General features: G+C 37.8%; 1 protein-coding gene across 1 annotated transcript; it reads right to left on the bottom strand.

Annotated features, from left to right (window-relative positions):
* Positions 1 to 1,052: 1,052 nt before the first annotated feature.
* On the bottom strand, positions 1,053 to 15,132 carry LOC140772438 (probable xyloglucan glycosyltransferase 6). The gene is made up of 5 exons (XM_073114511.1): positions 14,321 to 15,132; positions 3,045 to 3,353; positions 2,481 to 2,771; positions 2,278 to 2,391; positions 1,053 to 2,149 (listed from the first exon to the last, which is right to left on the bottom strand). Exons 1-5 carry the CDS (start codon positions 15,014 to 15,016, stop codon positions 1,511 to 1,513), a joined length of 2,049 nt encoding a protein of 682 aa, XP_072970612.1. The 5' UTR covers positions 15,017 to 15,132; the 3' UTR covers positions 1,053 to 1,510.
* Between the last annotated feature and the right edge of the window lie 729 nt (positions 15,133 to 15,861).

Here is a 15,861-nt window from a genome sequence, read left to right as displayed (position 1 = left end):
GTAATAATGCTTGAGATAATCCTTCAACAAAATGGACTAGAAATACCCTATACCATCCTAGAAAAAGAATAATTAATTATTCATATATAATTGTGTGGTTAAACAATATATTGTTGAATGTCTTCATCAGAGATTTATTATCTTTAATAATACTTTTCATCTTGTAAGGGCTTGAGTCAACTTGTACGAGTTACATAAGAATTTATGAATAAATACCTACCAAGAGATTGTCCTGGTGTTGTTCCTGATTTTAATTGCATATAGTAGTATATACTATAAAAACTTCTATAGCTTTCATCTTGATTATATATTATTTTATAGTAACAATATTTGTTTATTGGCTTGATTAGTTAAAACTTTAGTATGAATTAGTTAAGCTACATTTTCTAAGCTACAATTTTCATATTGTATTTCAATATGCCCCTAATACATTTGCATTTCTTTTTGTTTATGTATTTTTTATTCATATCCTAAATACTTAGCAAATATAAGATTTTTAGGTATATATGCTATATATGCACTAATCTACATGTAAGTGTACAATGTTATGATCTAATTACGAGAGAATCGAGTCTAGTTAGTTATTTTGCTTATTATTTTTAATTTCAAATTAAAGTGGATATAAGCCTAATAAAGCTAAGTGGATCCGACCTACTACTTCTATATATAGGAGAGCTCATAGGTTATTTTGAGGTGTGGAACGAATATTGGTTTTAATTATTTTGTTATCATGCATTTACAGTTTTATCAAAACCCTTCCAAACCTCTAAACCCTAGCTACCATCTTTCTCCATAAACCACTCTACCTTGCAAAATCTGGTTAGTAGCATACAAGTATGGACTAATCAAGAGAATATTTACAACTTCCTCTTGATCTTGTATATCCCCTAGTTTCTTTGGTGATAGTAATATTCCTGGCCCAATTTAAATACAGAAACTGACAGATTAGTATTTATGAGCAGAATCAGCAAAGAGTGATCTGAATAAAACCTCAAAAGCATGAAAGAAGAAAAGTTTACCACATAATAGAAACAGATTGGACTCTTAACCTCCAAAACAAAAATGTAACTACAGCCCCTCACAAGAGCAATGAGTTTTTTTTAATCAGATAACTATTCAAATACAACACTGATTCTCGAAAAAAAGTAAAAAAAAAATATATAGTATATTTAAAGAAGAACAAAAATCTATCTATGAATACACAACATACAGCACAAGAAAGAATAAATATAATGAATTTTGCCGCCTCTGATGTCGTGGGCTGCCAAAGAATATTCCACATCCAAGCACGGATTATTCAAATCAATGGTCATTTGTTTTCTTAATAATAATCATCCATATTTAATGAGTAGACGGCTGAAAGCAAAGGATAATGAAATCTCTTCTTTCTGTCAAGGTGATTATCATATCATACTGCTGCCGCCTGTAGCGCAGTAACCATATACCGAGTCTGGGTGGATTGGTATCTTCTGAAGCCTTGCGAACATAACTTGCAGATGATTTATAAAGCTCAGCTAACCTGCTCTCCAATCAAATCAAGCCCAACGACAAGGAAAGTTATGCCTTGAAACAGTAAGAAGTAGAAATGAATCCCTTGAGCAGTCAATAGGCTTCTTGCAGATGCAGTTAATAGAATGAAAGCGAGTGCAAGCTCCTTCCTGTAGAGACGATTTCTCTTGATCTTTCCAGCTTTCTTAGTCATTTCCAGCTTGTTCAACTCGGCAAGGCCTGATTCAGAGGAGGCTCTGTGAAGGCCTTTGCTCTCAAGTTGGGGTGCAGGATCCTTTTCAGCAAAGGAAACCAAATCAGCTTCTGATGACCTTCCCAACTTCTTAGTCACTATCCACTCATATGAACTTCCGAATTTGAATAATCCAGAGATCATGGCGTTAAATTTGGTGACTGACATTGTATTCTCGAAAAGAAGATACGGGACTATAAATGGAAATGACTTTGGCGCTGGAAGGATGTTCACGAGAGACATGATACCAGGGACATAGCAGACAACCCAAGCTGGCAATTGAGCTTCTGGTAGAAACATAGTTAACGGGAGGATGATGCAGAACAGAGTAAAAGAATAGAACGGAAGGATCAGCTTTCGTAAGAGGAAGAAAAGAAATATCAGATTGGCCTTCTTGAAGATATTCACCTAAAACCACAAAAGAGAATAATTTGTCATGAGCATAAATGGATATTCACACTTACTACTTGTACAAAATGTTTAAGCAGATGACCGCAACACTTTATTCATGTACTTGACGAGTATGGAAAGTCCACCTTTGACCGAAGAATGTCAAGGAAGCATAAGCGGAATAGCTGCATCGGACCTGAATGCCATCGGTGCTGCTGTTTCTTATAGGCCTCATAGGATTCAGGAAGCTCACACAGACACTGAACATGGAGTTACAAAAAACGATTTAGTCATCTACATGGATGGCTAGGATAATTAGTTACTGAATGTATGGTAACATATACCAGACCTTTACGTCGTTAAGATATATGAACTTCCATCCACAAAGATGAGCACGGACAGCAATATCCATGTCTTCTACAGTTGTTCTCTCCAACCAGCCACCAGACTCTTCGAGTGCCTTTATCCTCCATACCCCAGCTGTACCGTTGAAACCAAAGAAATTAATAAATATACCATTCACCTGCTGTTCTACCTCAAAATGGAATGACAAGTTTATGTTTTGCAGCCTTGTGAGGAGGTTTTCATCCTTGTTGACAAAAGCCCATCTAGTTTGTACCAGTGCCAAATCATCATTCCCCTGAAAATTGAAAGTATTGCATATTAGGAAGGATCACAATAAGTTCTCTCCATCACTATAAATACTCTGCAATCTATTTAGATGAAGAAGAAACATAAACAAAAAGTTATTGATAGTTTAAACTTTATTGACTCGCTGAAATTGTTCATATCTTGCCTGGAAAATAAATAGATGTAGTAACATAATAGCCAAACTTGCTTAATGGACATAGACTGCACAAGAGTGCTGATGCCTAGGGGTAGATTAACAGCAGTGACCAAATAAACGAGCTACCTTAAAATGAGGGATCGTCCTTTTCAAGAAATCAGGCGTCGGCTGAAAATCAGCATCAAAGATTGCAACAAATTCATAATCCTTCACATAATCACAGCTCATAGCGGACTTCAGATTCCCTGCTTTATAGCCTGTGCGGATAAGTCGGTGGCGATACAAGATGCGGACACCCTTTTGTTGCCATTTCAGCACCTCTGCCTTTATAAGAAGCTGCACATCCATATCATCAGAATCATCCAAAACTTGAACTAGCATTCTATCCCTTGGCCAGTCCTGGATGCAAACTGCTGCAATAGACTGTTGGTAGACCTGGTGCATTGACATTGAGAAACATTCAGTACCAAAGACATTAAGAACATAACAAACAGATTTCATGAAACCAGATGTTAATGAACATCTCTATGGACAGGATAAGAAATGTACCAGTACTTCATAACAGACCATAATAAATAAATCTCCCCAGCCTATTTTTGGAAGGAAGTTATAACATAGAAATTCTTTTAAAGTTCTTTACGAAAAGAAAATAAAAAAAAAAATTGTGGTGAAGGAGTGTTGAACAAGAACCGATCAAATGAAAGACAATGATAGTAAGACATCTTATTATAGATAATAAGAACGTCAAATGCAATATCCATCTGCAACTTTCATTATATATACTATGGTAAAATAGTTATCAATTTCAACCAGTTCTTTCTGTGCTTAGATAAGTTGTATCTTCTAATAATCTTTTGTTACAACTACAATACAAATTAGCAATCTACTCTAAAAGAAGAAGACTGAAAGTTCTGAAGGACAGTCGCATATAGAATATTATTGCAAGCTGAAGTAACTGATCAATAAAATTGTCAGTGTGATAGGCATGTAGGCTGCCAACTCATCTCTCTAGGAGTTCTACCTTATAGTAGCAATCTTTGATGCAACCACCGATATCAATTAATTGTATATATCACCATATTTGTTGTATAGCTTTGAGAAGGAAAGTATTGTGATTACCTTCCTTGTTTGGAAGTGCTTTAATTAGTAAAATTAGTTAATTAATTGTAATCATGGGATGTGAGTCCTTTTTAAAGGAGGAAGAAGAGAGCATAGAGATTGTTCAGTTAAATTGACATAACATCAGAGCCTCTCCATGCTTTCCCTGTTTTCTGAATTTTTTCTGTGAGTTTCAGTTCCACAGTCCTTTAGTTCTCTGGCTCATTGTTGACAGGTTTCTGGTGATATTTAGCATTTTGGGTGGCTGTTGCTTCTTTGGTTTTGGGAGATCTCCATAGCTACAAGCAATAATGACTCCTTTAGTATTCGTTTTGCGGAAAGAACTATTCTGCCTGGGAAATTCAATTCCAATTATTTGTAATCGGAAAGAAATTGTGGGTTCATGTGGATGGTAGTGATTCTGCTCCTACTGATCCTAAAAAGTTAGCTCAATGGAAGGTCAAAGATGCACAAGCGATGGCATGGATATTGGGGTCTATTGACCCACTTCTTGTTCTTAATATGCAGCCCTATAAGACTGCCAAATCTATGTGGGAATAACTGAAAAGAAGTATATAATCAGGACAGTACAACAAGTCTTTTTCAGTTGGAGTATGAGATCACTAGCTATACACGGGGCAATCTCTTTTTTCAAGATTACTTTTCTAGATTTCAGAATTTACGGGGAAAATGTTCAAATATTGTATATGCTAAGGTATTATCTGCATCTCTCTTGGCTGTTCAGGTTGTACATGAAGATAGCAAGAGAGGTCAAGTTTTGATGAAATCAAGGTCTGAATTTGAGGCTAGTCGCTTCAATCTAATGAATGTCATCCTCTTTCATCTCTCAATATTCGCTTTAGAGAGTTACCAAAGGAAAAACAACATATTCATGCAAGCATCCTTTAAGCAAGAGACTTAGGTGTGAAAACAGATCAGATAGTACTCAATTCATATCCGGATCGATATTTTTGGTGCGGATATAAATTCAAATATGGATATTGAATAGATAGTAAAATTTAAAACCACATTCTAACTTAACGGATACAAATAATTGTGCAGAGAAGTGTTTTGATATTATTCATAGTGATGTTTGGGGAAGTATTTTGTATTTTTGTGACGTTCATTGATTATTACAATTCGCACACCTGGGTAAATCTTTTCATTCCGAATCTGAGGTCTTTGCTATTTTCAAATCCTTTTGGCATATGTTGAGACTCAATTCTCCACTAATATTAAGATCTTGTGATATGATAATAGTGGGGAATGTCTAATGAGTTTCATGGTTTTTCACGCCATAAAGGTACTATTTCCCAATGTTCTTGACCTTATATGCCATAGCAAAACAATCTTGTTGTAAGGAAGAATCATCATCTTCTAGATGTTTTTCGGAAATTATTACTTAAATATTTTGTTCCATCTAAATTTTGGGTTGAGGTTTTATCTCCTATAGTTTATTTAATCAATAAACTGCCCTCTCAAGTGTTAAACCTTGCTCTTCATATTTTTGTCTGCACAAACAACATCCTAGTTATCATAATTTGCATACTTTTAGATGTGTTTGTTTCGTTCACTTGCCCTCTCATGAACGCCATAAACTCTCTCTACTAGTCTATTTATTGCGCCTTAATGGGTTATAGTGTCTCAAAAAGGTTTTGCTCTACGATTTAACAAACTTCATATTTCTTGTAATGTTGTTTTCTTTGAGAACCAGTATTTCTTTCTTGTCATATTACATCCTCTCATGTCATTCCTATTCTTTCTAGTTTTGATAATCTGATCTCTCTTCTTTAGTGGTTTAAGCCTAGATTTGTGTATGAACGATGCCAACTAACTGCACACCTTGCTGAGTCTAATATGGTATTTGCTCCTATTTCACCTCCTCTTAGACGATCTGACTATATTTCACATCCTCCTGCTCGGTATGGTTTCTCTGTACCTCCTTACTGTGACCTTGTCCACTATTTCCATTCCCACATGTTACCCACAGGGAATTAAGCATGAGGGTAGGCAAAAAGCTATGTAGGATGAACTTCAAACCCTTTAAGAGAATCACACAAGAGACATTGTTCTTTGTCCAACTAATGTTAAGCTTATTGGGAGTAAATGGGTCTATTCAATTAGACTTCGTCCAAATGGGTATGTGGATCGCTATAAGGCACGTTTGGTTGCTCTTGATAACTGACAGGAGTATGGGGTGGACTATGAGAAAACATTTGCTCCTGTAGCCAAAATAACTATTGTGCATATAGTTATAGTGATTGTTGCCTCACAAGGTTGGCTACTTTATTAAATGGATGTCAAAAATGCCATTTGTCATGGTGAACTCTAGGAGGATATTTACATGACACCTCTATCTGGCTTATCTCCTTCATCTACTTCAGTCGTGTGTAAGTTGAAGCAGTCTCTGTATGGATTGAAACAGGCTCCCAGAGAAATTTCGATCTACTTTGTTTGTTTCTCTTATGTGCAAAGCCAATATGACTCTTCTTTATTTCTTTGAAAGACATCCTCTAGTGTGGTCCTTCTTGTTTATGTCGATGATATTGTTATTACCAAGATTGATTCTTTGCTAATTACTCACCTTAAGCACAACCTTTATGATTCTTTTCAAATGAAAGATCTTGGTCCTCTTCAATACTTCTTAGGATTAGAAGTTCATACTAATCCATTAGGTGTCTTCTTACATCAACACAAACACACATATGACTTGATTGCCTTAGTTGGTCTGCAGGACTCTTCCTTTATGGATACTCCTATGGAAGTGAATGTTAAGTACGGTTCTGATCCTACATTATTTCAGCAGTTAGTTGGCGGCTTAAATTACCTCACGATTACACGGCATGATATCTCATTTGTTGTCCAATAAGTTAGTTGTAAGAACCAGAAAAAAAAAAATTTAGGGGTTGAGAGAGGAGGGTGCACGTGCTCTGCACGTGTAGCCCCTCCCCTTTCCCTCTCCGGCACGCGACGAGGTGCAGAAAAGGATTTCATCTAATCCGAATCGGATTAGATTTGATCCTCTTTTAATCTATAAATTAAACCTTAAATTTTTTTTCTCTCTCTACTTAATCACCTCAGCTCCTTCTCTCTTTTCTTCCTCCCCTCTTTCGCCTTCTTCTTCCTCACCGACGGAGTCACGCCGTGGAATCAACCTGCCGGAGCGCCGCCAGAGCCAACGGAGACCACCACGTGACTCCTTGGTAAGCCTTCTCCCACCCCTCAAATTTAATTAAAGATTAATAGAGTATAGTGAAAATACCTAAATTTGGGTTTCTCGGCTTCATCGGCAAATCAGGCCGACCGGCGGCTTCGGGTTGCAACCGCATCGTCACTGGAAGCTTCGTGCTCTAAGCCCGGTGTCGGTGATATCTTCTAGGGAGCCCTCGTGGCTCCAATCGACGTTGGCCTCGGCATCGGCCGTCGATGGTGGGTTCTCCACCTCGTGAGGACGACTAAGTATCGAAAGAGAGAGAGAGAGAGAGAGAGAGAGAGAGAGAGAGAGAGAGAGAGAGGGAGAGGGAGCCAGTTGTGACCTGCCGCCGGCAGAGTCACCGGCGGCCACTCTCTCGATTCTTCCCTTCCTCGCGTCGGACGCGAGAAGGGAGAAAAAAGGGTTGGTTGGGCTTGAGTTTAACCCGAGCCAACCCCTTTTTCTTTTGAATTCGGGTTCGGGTTCGGGTTCGAGTTTGGATTTCGGATCCACAAACCCGACCCAAACCAATTAAATTGGATGGGCTGCGGGCTAAACCGCAGCCCAATCCATTTTCTTAGCTGGGCCTTGGCCCAACACGATTAGTTCCATGTTTGGAATGGGTCGGGCTAGAAGTAGCTCAGCCCAATCCAATGGGTAATTAAACCCATTTTAGTTTTTTTTAGTTTTTTTTTAAATTTTAGAAATATTGATATTATTCAAATTGAAAATTTTATTATTAAAGGTGGTGACTTTTAGTAAGTGAGCTAGAGATTTGAGATTTCGGTTGTCTTGCCTAGATTCAAGTGAGTGGATTCACTCACATATTTATTTTATTATATTTCGTACCTTTATCGGACCATATAAATTTTCTGTATGCAAAATTATTATTTCATCCGTACGTGCAAAAATTTAATTGTTACATTTTCTGTGTGCATTTAATCATTATACTCAGTGCATCACCATATTTTATGCAAATATTAAAATTAGTGAAAAGAAAAACGAGACTAGTATTGGTATGACTTAGAGAACAGTCCCAGTATAAATCGCTTGCGATTTTCCGTAGTGACTCAAGTCTATCTGGAAGTTCAGGGGAAAGTCCTAAATCAGATCACTGCGGTGACTTTCTTAGGTGACTCTGACGGGATTAGGGAATAGTCCTATGATGAATGAGAAATTTCTAGGTAACTCTAATTTCCCTCAACGGTTAGTGGAAAAGACAAATGTGTTGATCACATAGTGATACCATTTGATGACCCTAACTGGATCAGCTATAAAGAAAAGCCCCGAGCATCATCTCGAGGTGACTTCTAATTGATGTGGATCTACAGGGTTTAGACCCATTGAGACATATGACAGTATAAATATTGAAAAGATGTTAATACGTTGAAACTATGCAAGGTTATAAGTTTTGACTCTTTATGGTTATCATTTTTATTATTTTAAAGAGCATGCTTATTGCAAATTGTTATGGATATTGTTGCTTTTAGTTAATCTTATTCAACATTAATATAATTTAGAATTTATTTGGTTTTCGAGTGGATTCCACTTATTGAGCTATAGTTGTTGGCTCATGGATTCTTTTTTTTGTATTTTATCTATCTCAGGTAATAGTCAGCCGGGCGACTAAGCGATATGTACTCGAACTCCATCTCCACTTAGAATTCACCTATTTACTTTTCCGCTTTTTTGAATTTTATGCTTTAGATTAGAAGATTTATATATTTCGTTAGAGACTCAAAAACAATAACATTGTTTTATATTTATTGCAATTAGTTATAAATTAAATAAAGCAGATTTTCATTTTATTTATTTATTTGCCATCGTACTCGTAGAAAGTATTATTAAGGCTTCGTGTATCTCAAGCATATTGAGATACATGGCCGGTCATGATTTCTATTTCGGATCGTGACATTAGTTACTTCATGTAGTCTCCTCAACATCTTCATTTGGCAGTTGATCATCGCAAGGTTCAAAAAATCGGGATTGGGATGGAGACTGGTTCTCCAAAAAAACGATATATATCAGGATTAAATCAAACTATTTTTAATTGCATAAAATTCTAAACATTATTTAAAAATACATGAAAATTTCTAATTTTCTTTATAAACTAACAAAAATAAGAAAATAGTAATTACTCATATATGAAATCTAAAAACTAAAAAAAACCTACTCATAACTATTGCAATGAAAAAGGAGGAGAGAGTGAAAGAAATGAAAATAAAAAAAATAAAAAATTCTGTCATAGTGAAGGAGAGAAGAAAAAAAACTGCAATGAAGAAATAAGAGAAGAGAGAGAAAAAATAAATAAAATAGAAAATTCACATAACTGAAGTCGCTGGAATTGGATCTACGTCGGTGGAGTTTACTAGAGCTGAATTTCTGCATGGAGAAGCAATAACTATTATCGTAGGGAGAGAAAAAGAGTAATAGTGAAAGGGAGAAAGAGAGGAGGAAATCTGGATTGGGATTGGCCGATCCCACCCGATCCCGATGAATTGAGGGATTGGGATCAGCTTCGTAATCCTTCGAACTATGGTTCATCGTATCATTTGATGTCTCAAGGTTCTTTGCATCATGGCTTGTTCTTTCATGCTAGTTCTCCTCTTCATCTTGTTGCATTTAGTGATGCCGATTGGGCAAGATGTCCTGATACTTGTTCTTCTGCCACTAGTTGGTGCATATTTCTTTGAAATTCTTTAACCTCTTGGAAAAGTAAGAAGCAAGATCGTGTTTCCAAATCTTTCATTGAGTCAGAGTATTGTGCAATGTCGGCAGGGCTATTTCATGAGCGTACCGAGCATATTGCGGTGAATTATTATTCTATTCAGAAAGCTGTTGATACTTGGGTATTTTCTCTCCCACATTTTCACAAATCTTCAAATAGCAGATGTGTTCCCCAGGGCCACAATCCAGCAGCACCATCAGTTTCTTGTTGGCAAATTGATGCTTCTTGATCGACCAACATCAATTTAAGGGGGGGCTATCAGTGTGGTAGGCGTGTGCACTGCCAACTCAAACACCGCCAACTCATCTCTCTAGGGTTTCTACCTTATGGGGAGCCACCGATATCAATTAGTTGTATATATTACAATATCTGTTGTATAGCTTTGGGAAGGAAACTATTGCTATTACCTTGCTTGTTTGGAGGTGCTTTAGTAAGTAAGATCAATTAATTAGGTTGTAATTAAGGGACATGAGTCCTTTCTAAAGGAGGAAGAAGAGAGCATAGAGATTATTCAGTCAAATTGACAAATATAAATACCTAGTTATATAGAAAATATCGCAGTTCGTGCTTCTGAAAAAAAAAGCAGATTTAAAAGGGTCTGCATAACTAGGAACCATCTTCAGACAACAGACCTAGATTTACATTCTTCTTCACTCCCACATGGGCTCTCATCCACATCCTTCCTCTCACTTTATTCAAATTGTCAACTAACTTGTGTGATTTTTCCTTACCATGACCTCAAATCATCATTACACATCTCCATACCAATTTACTATAATATCTTGTAGTAAAATCAATAAGGGAGAGTGAGAAACATCTGAGTCTCCTTAGTTGAACTCATTCCTAACCAACATTAACCTCTCTAGCACCCACTTCACCATTTGAAACTTTACCTTCTTAACATTTTGAGGCTTTCCTATTTCTGTTACTTACAAAATTAGGAACTCTGAGTCAGAATGGTGCAGGAAATTCATAGAATAAAGGACTTGTTCAAGATAATCTAGACATTCCCATTATACTATTAACTATAAGCAGAAAACATATATTATCCTATCATAACTACTGCTTTGCTCTGTTCTACCTTCTATGAGTGAAATTTTGGACATGTCCATGTCTCTTCTTCTACTTGTCTATTTAAGAAAGTATCAACCAAAAGGTTTTGCAAAATCTGCAGTTAAAGAGAACTAATTTGAGGATCTAATGGCTCTAGCTAAAGGGACTGATCTGATTAAAAACATTGATTAGGTGGGCCCCACCCATAACTCATAAATCACAAAGTATAGGTGGGTAAAAGACCTATTGTCATGCTTCTCAATCTCATTTGTTGTGCCTTATACCACCAAAATAATTTACAATAATTTTGTCTATGAACTATGTTCTGAAACCATGGACTTAAGCAGGAATGCAGACTGCTACAGTGCAACAAAGGAGATAGCAGTACTACTCTCAAGAGAATGCTACATGCTTGCCCATTAGTTGTTCCAAAAGAGCTCCTTTCTCAGAAGAGTAATATATGTGCAAAGTTGGCATTTTGAAAAAGTAAAAAGGTGTTTTGTTCCTTTATCCTAGGATAAATAGTTCCACCAAATGGGTGGAACTATTTTACAGGATAAAATGAAACATTTGATGCATGTAACAGGAATTTTTTTTCCAATTCCTTAGTCCAATGTTATCGTTCGCCTTTGAAAATGAAAGGAGCAAGTTGGGAGAAAGTATCCTAGGAATTCTACTTCCAAACACAACATAATTACTAGAGCACCCTCCAAATATTTTCTTAACATACTAAGGTTGCATTTGAAAATGGAATTCTAAATGTTCAGCATTTCATTCCGAGATGGAACCTTGACTTAGTCGATTAATAACCATTACCTGTCCTTTTCTAGTGCACAATTACACATCTTAATATCTTCATGCAAGCTAGATCACCTTAAAATTATTTTCACATCATGTAATTCAGGTTGTCTTACAGCTGTTAACTGTAGGTTAGAACCTTGGCTTTAATTTAAGGAGAAATAATAATTAGACACTACAGAGAACAAGAACTTTATTGCATTTATCATGCTTTAGTATCCCCTTAATTCTCCCTTCACATTGAACAATCCGTCTTATCTAATGTAGAAAGATCACTTCTTCTTTTTCTGCTAACTATAAAGTATTTCTATAAAAAAAATTCCAGTTGAATTTTCTTTAAAATCAGTCTCAAAAATTCCAGTTGAATTTTCTATAATCAGTCTCAAAACTCTCAGACCAAATTATAGAAGGATACATAAAGTCAACACCAAAAAGTTGGAACTAAAGGCTTTGTTGTTGTTGTTGCCTCATACCAACTTACTAATGTTCTCAGTATTCTGAGTTATGATCTTGTTACAGTCTCCCATGAAGCAGTGGTTTATCACATAAAAAGCCTAGAAACCTTGAAACTATAAATGCAAGTGGAGACGTCCCACCAATATAATATGTAGATATCCTATACTAGTTAAAATGAAATCTTTGAGCCACTATCAAAATTACTACTTGGAAGCCTGAAAGTACAATACTCTAAAGTCATTGTACATCATGGCTAGAAATTTCCCCATGGCACTTCCATAAATCAAAAGATGCATAAGTGGAAAATTTACATGATAAAAAAGGCCACATTGAAAAGAAGTACTAGAAGCAGATAATTCAAGTTAAAGAATAACTCATAGAAGTTAAATTCAGGGATAAACTTAAAACACTGATTCTACCAATGGGGTCATGTTGCGATCATAGTTTGAAATTTCAGTTTCAGTTTTGGTTTTGACTTGATTACAAAAATCAAACATTTTGGTCAGTATTGGTAGGTTTCAATTTTAGTTCCACTGTATCGGTTTCTAATTTCTTTTGATAATAGTCTTCTTTATCATATTTTTCAATGTATCACACAAAATTTAATAGCATTTAAGTAATTGATATTGAGTTAGGTATAAGTTGGATTCAAGACAAATCTAGCTTTTAATTTAAAACAAACATAAAAAGAATGTTGTATTACAAATGTTTTGGTTGGAAGCTAGTTTTGCGGGCTGGTTTTAGATCGAATAGGACTGAAACGCAAAATGTTTCACTAAAATGTCTCAATTTCGGACGAAATTTCAAGCCATTACTTGCAATTCATTTACTATAGTAACCTGTTTCAGCTACAGATCTAGCTTTTAGTCTTCATACATTGTCACGGGACTGATAGCCTGATACCCCATTGAGCACATGAAATGATCAGCTATTGTATTAGATAAAAATGGAAATTTCAAAGAGAACATGCGACCAAAAGGTATCATTCTCTCTTTATTCTAGCCATGCTCCAGTCATGAGGAGGAGAAGAAAGTTAAAATGGAAAAAGAAACACACTAGAAACATGGGACAAGAAAATTTCAAAGATGCCAAAAAGAAGAGAAAAAAAAAAGGATTGCTCATGATGTGAGACAGGTGGGTAGCTATGATTTTTGTGAAAGCAATAGGATTATTGTAAACCAAGATTTAAAAAAAAATGTCAGAGAAGTGTCGTTTGAAGAAATATCAGCTTTTCACATCAGATGTGAAATATATTCTTAAACAGTTTGACGACAAAGCATTTAAAATCTCTAGCAAGAAAGGATGCATTGCAGAGTAATATTATCATTTCACGAAATATAAGCTTGGCCTAAATTAAGATTTTAAAAAGTATACAAAGATATCTTGTTCAATGGAAGCAACAATTGTGTATCTTCTCTTTACAAGAATAGCCAACAAACATGGACTTAAAAGTAGTGCATTTAAATGGTTGATGGGAAATAAGGACAAAAGTTACATGATAAGGACTGCTATGATTTGAATTAGGCAAGAGATAGATACAGCCATAAGTCCAACCATCAGAGAATTCTTTATTTATGCAAACCTTGTATCCTGGGAATGCTATGACTTAAATATGTTTATTTCGCTACTAAGTTCGGATTGCAACTTTCTGGTGTTTACCCTTTCTTTTATATGTGAACCGATGGTTGTTCTGCATAATAGTTTTGCTAGCTTTACAAGTTGTGCAATTGTAGTGCTCTTAGACAACTACATAAATGAAACTGAAAGTAGACTACGATATAGAACCATCACAAATCCTAACTAGAATTAATTTTTCATGAGATGGGATCTAGTTGCAGAATAAAGCAAGAAAAGGGGGAATCACACAAAGTTAACAAAGTCTGTTTGGCAAGAATCGAGTTAATTGTGTCGACTTTAACTGAATGTGTTCGCACTAAGCTGTCCCAGATCATGCTTCAAGAGAAATGTAAGTAAATATAGATAAAGATCTCATCTTTCCTACCCAAATCAGCCAAAATTTATCAATCCTAGCAAAAGCAGGGCATCAGGAACAGGAGAGGACCTACATCTGCTTACCTCTCTTTCGTTGCACATAGGGATCTGGAGCAGCACCATCGGGTACTCCTCCTCCCCTTCCTCCACATCGCTCGCCTTCGCCACAGGCCGGATCCCCTTCGCCCTGATGTAGATGCATCCAACCATGAGCACCAGCCGATCCATCGACTGGACCAAGAAGAGCGCTATGCACACATTTGCCATGGCCTGGAGAGGTGGCGCAAGGTAATTGGCGCGGACGAAGAGCCACTGAGCGTAGAGGAGCTCGAGAGCATGGGCGGAGGAGGCATAGGTGGGCGGGGAGAAGTGCCAGCCGCGGGAGTAGGCGGCGAGTTCGAGGACGAGGAGGACGACTGCAAGGAAGAGGAAGAGGCGGATGATGCGGTATAGGCGGGGGGAGGGTTCCGGCGAGAGAGGAGCGGAGGAGAGACGGCGCACGGCGGTGGAGAGGAGGGAGAGGAGGAGGAGGGGGAGGGAGGAGAGGAGGGAGGCTGCGCGGTGGAGTCGGAGGAGGATGACGCGGAGGAGGTGGCGGCGGCGGCGATGGGGGTGGACAGGGGAGGAGGAGGAGGAGGAGAGGGGATCGTCAGCAGCAGCAACAGCCACGGCGGGAACGGCGGCGCCGCCGCCGCCGGAGTACGGCGGGGAGAGGAGGCGGTCGCGCTCGCGGTTCCACCAGTCCTGGAAGTCGTGGTTGGGGGGACGAGGAGGAGGCATCGAGATCTCCTTCTCTCTCCTCTCTCTCTCTCTCTCTCTCTCTCTCTCTCTCTCTCTCTCTCTCCTGCTCGCGCTTCGATCTCTCTTCTCTCTCTTCCTCGTGGAGGTGGTCAAGAGGGAGGGAGGGAGGGAGGGAGGGAGGAAGGGTATAATTGTAAATTGCTTCGTTAAATAGATACCCGCACTCATTTATTACACAATTATCCCTGGAAATTCTACGTTATAACAATGTCCTAAGGGGGGCATTTTTAGGATACTAAGAAAAGAGATGGGAAGAGCTGACGTGGCAGAAAGAGAGTGGGCGTAAGGACACCGGATCTTGGGTTCATAGGCTTTGATGGCGTCAGACAAATTTGAAGAGGGTAAAGGATCGTATGCAAACTGGACACGTCGCCGCCCATGATTGGCTCGAATCTGTTGAAAAATATTCGACTTTTGTCTGGCAGGCAACGAATGGTTGAGAGTACGGTAAGTGAGGGAAATTCCTACAGGCAGGAATTTTAGCCAATCTCCGCTCGGGCAGAAATGGACACATTTCCCTAATCCGTGAACCATTTTTTGTTTTTATTTTTTATTTTTATTTTTAGAACCATTTCGGCATCCGATAACAATGTTTGTTTAGAGAGGTGTTAGGCCAACAGGTCCGACTTGGTGGGCTACAATCCAAAGATGAATCATTGTACACGCCGAGACTTGCAACGCAACAGTTCGGAGCAGGTCTCGGCAACATTTGATTCGAAGTAATTGTTCGGCGACGCATATGGCTTGAAGCCTAGATTAGACAACTAAAAGCTCGGTGGAACCTAAAGTGTCTCTGTATCTAGGAAAGGTTGGACCTTTGTCCA

The sequence above is a fragment of the Typha angustifolia genome, chromosome 12 (genome assembly GCF_048772165.1).
Source record: "Typha angustifolia cultivar Huaian chromosome 12, ASM4877216v1, whole genome shotgun sequence".
In the NCBI taxonomy this organism is placed as follows: domain Eukaryota; kingdom Viridiplantae; phylum Streptophyta; class Magnoliopsida; order Poales; family Typhaceae; genus Typha; species Typha angustifolia.
The sequence above is the reverse complement of the archived record's forward strand: the minus strand, read 5'-3'. Positions and strand labels throughout refer to the sequence as shown.

Excerpts from the sequence above, each read along its gene's own strand:
- LOC140772438 (XM_073114511.1), bottom strand. The coding sequence starts at position 15,016 with ATGCCTCCTCCTCGTCCCCCCAACCACGACTTCCAGGACTGGTGGAAC. Across the intron at positions 2,772-3,044 it reads GGACGATCCCTCATTTTAAG|GGGAATGATGATTTGGCACT; the intron begins GTAGCTCGTTTA and ends TTCAATTTTCAG. Across the intron at positions 2,392-2,480 it reads TATATCTTAACGACGTAAAG|TGTCTGTGTGAGCTTCCTGA; the intron begins GTCTGGTATATG and ends CTCCATGTTCAG.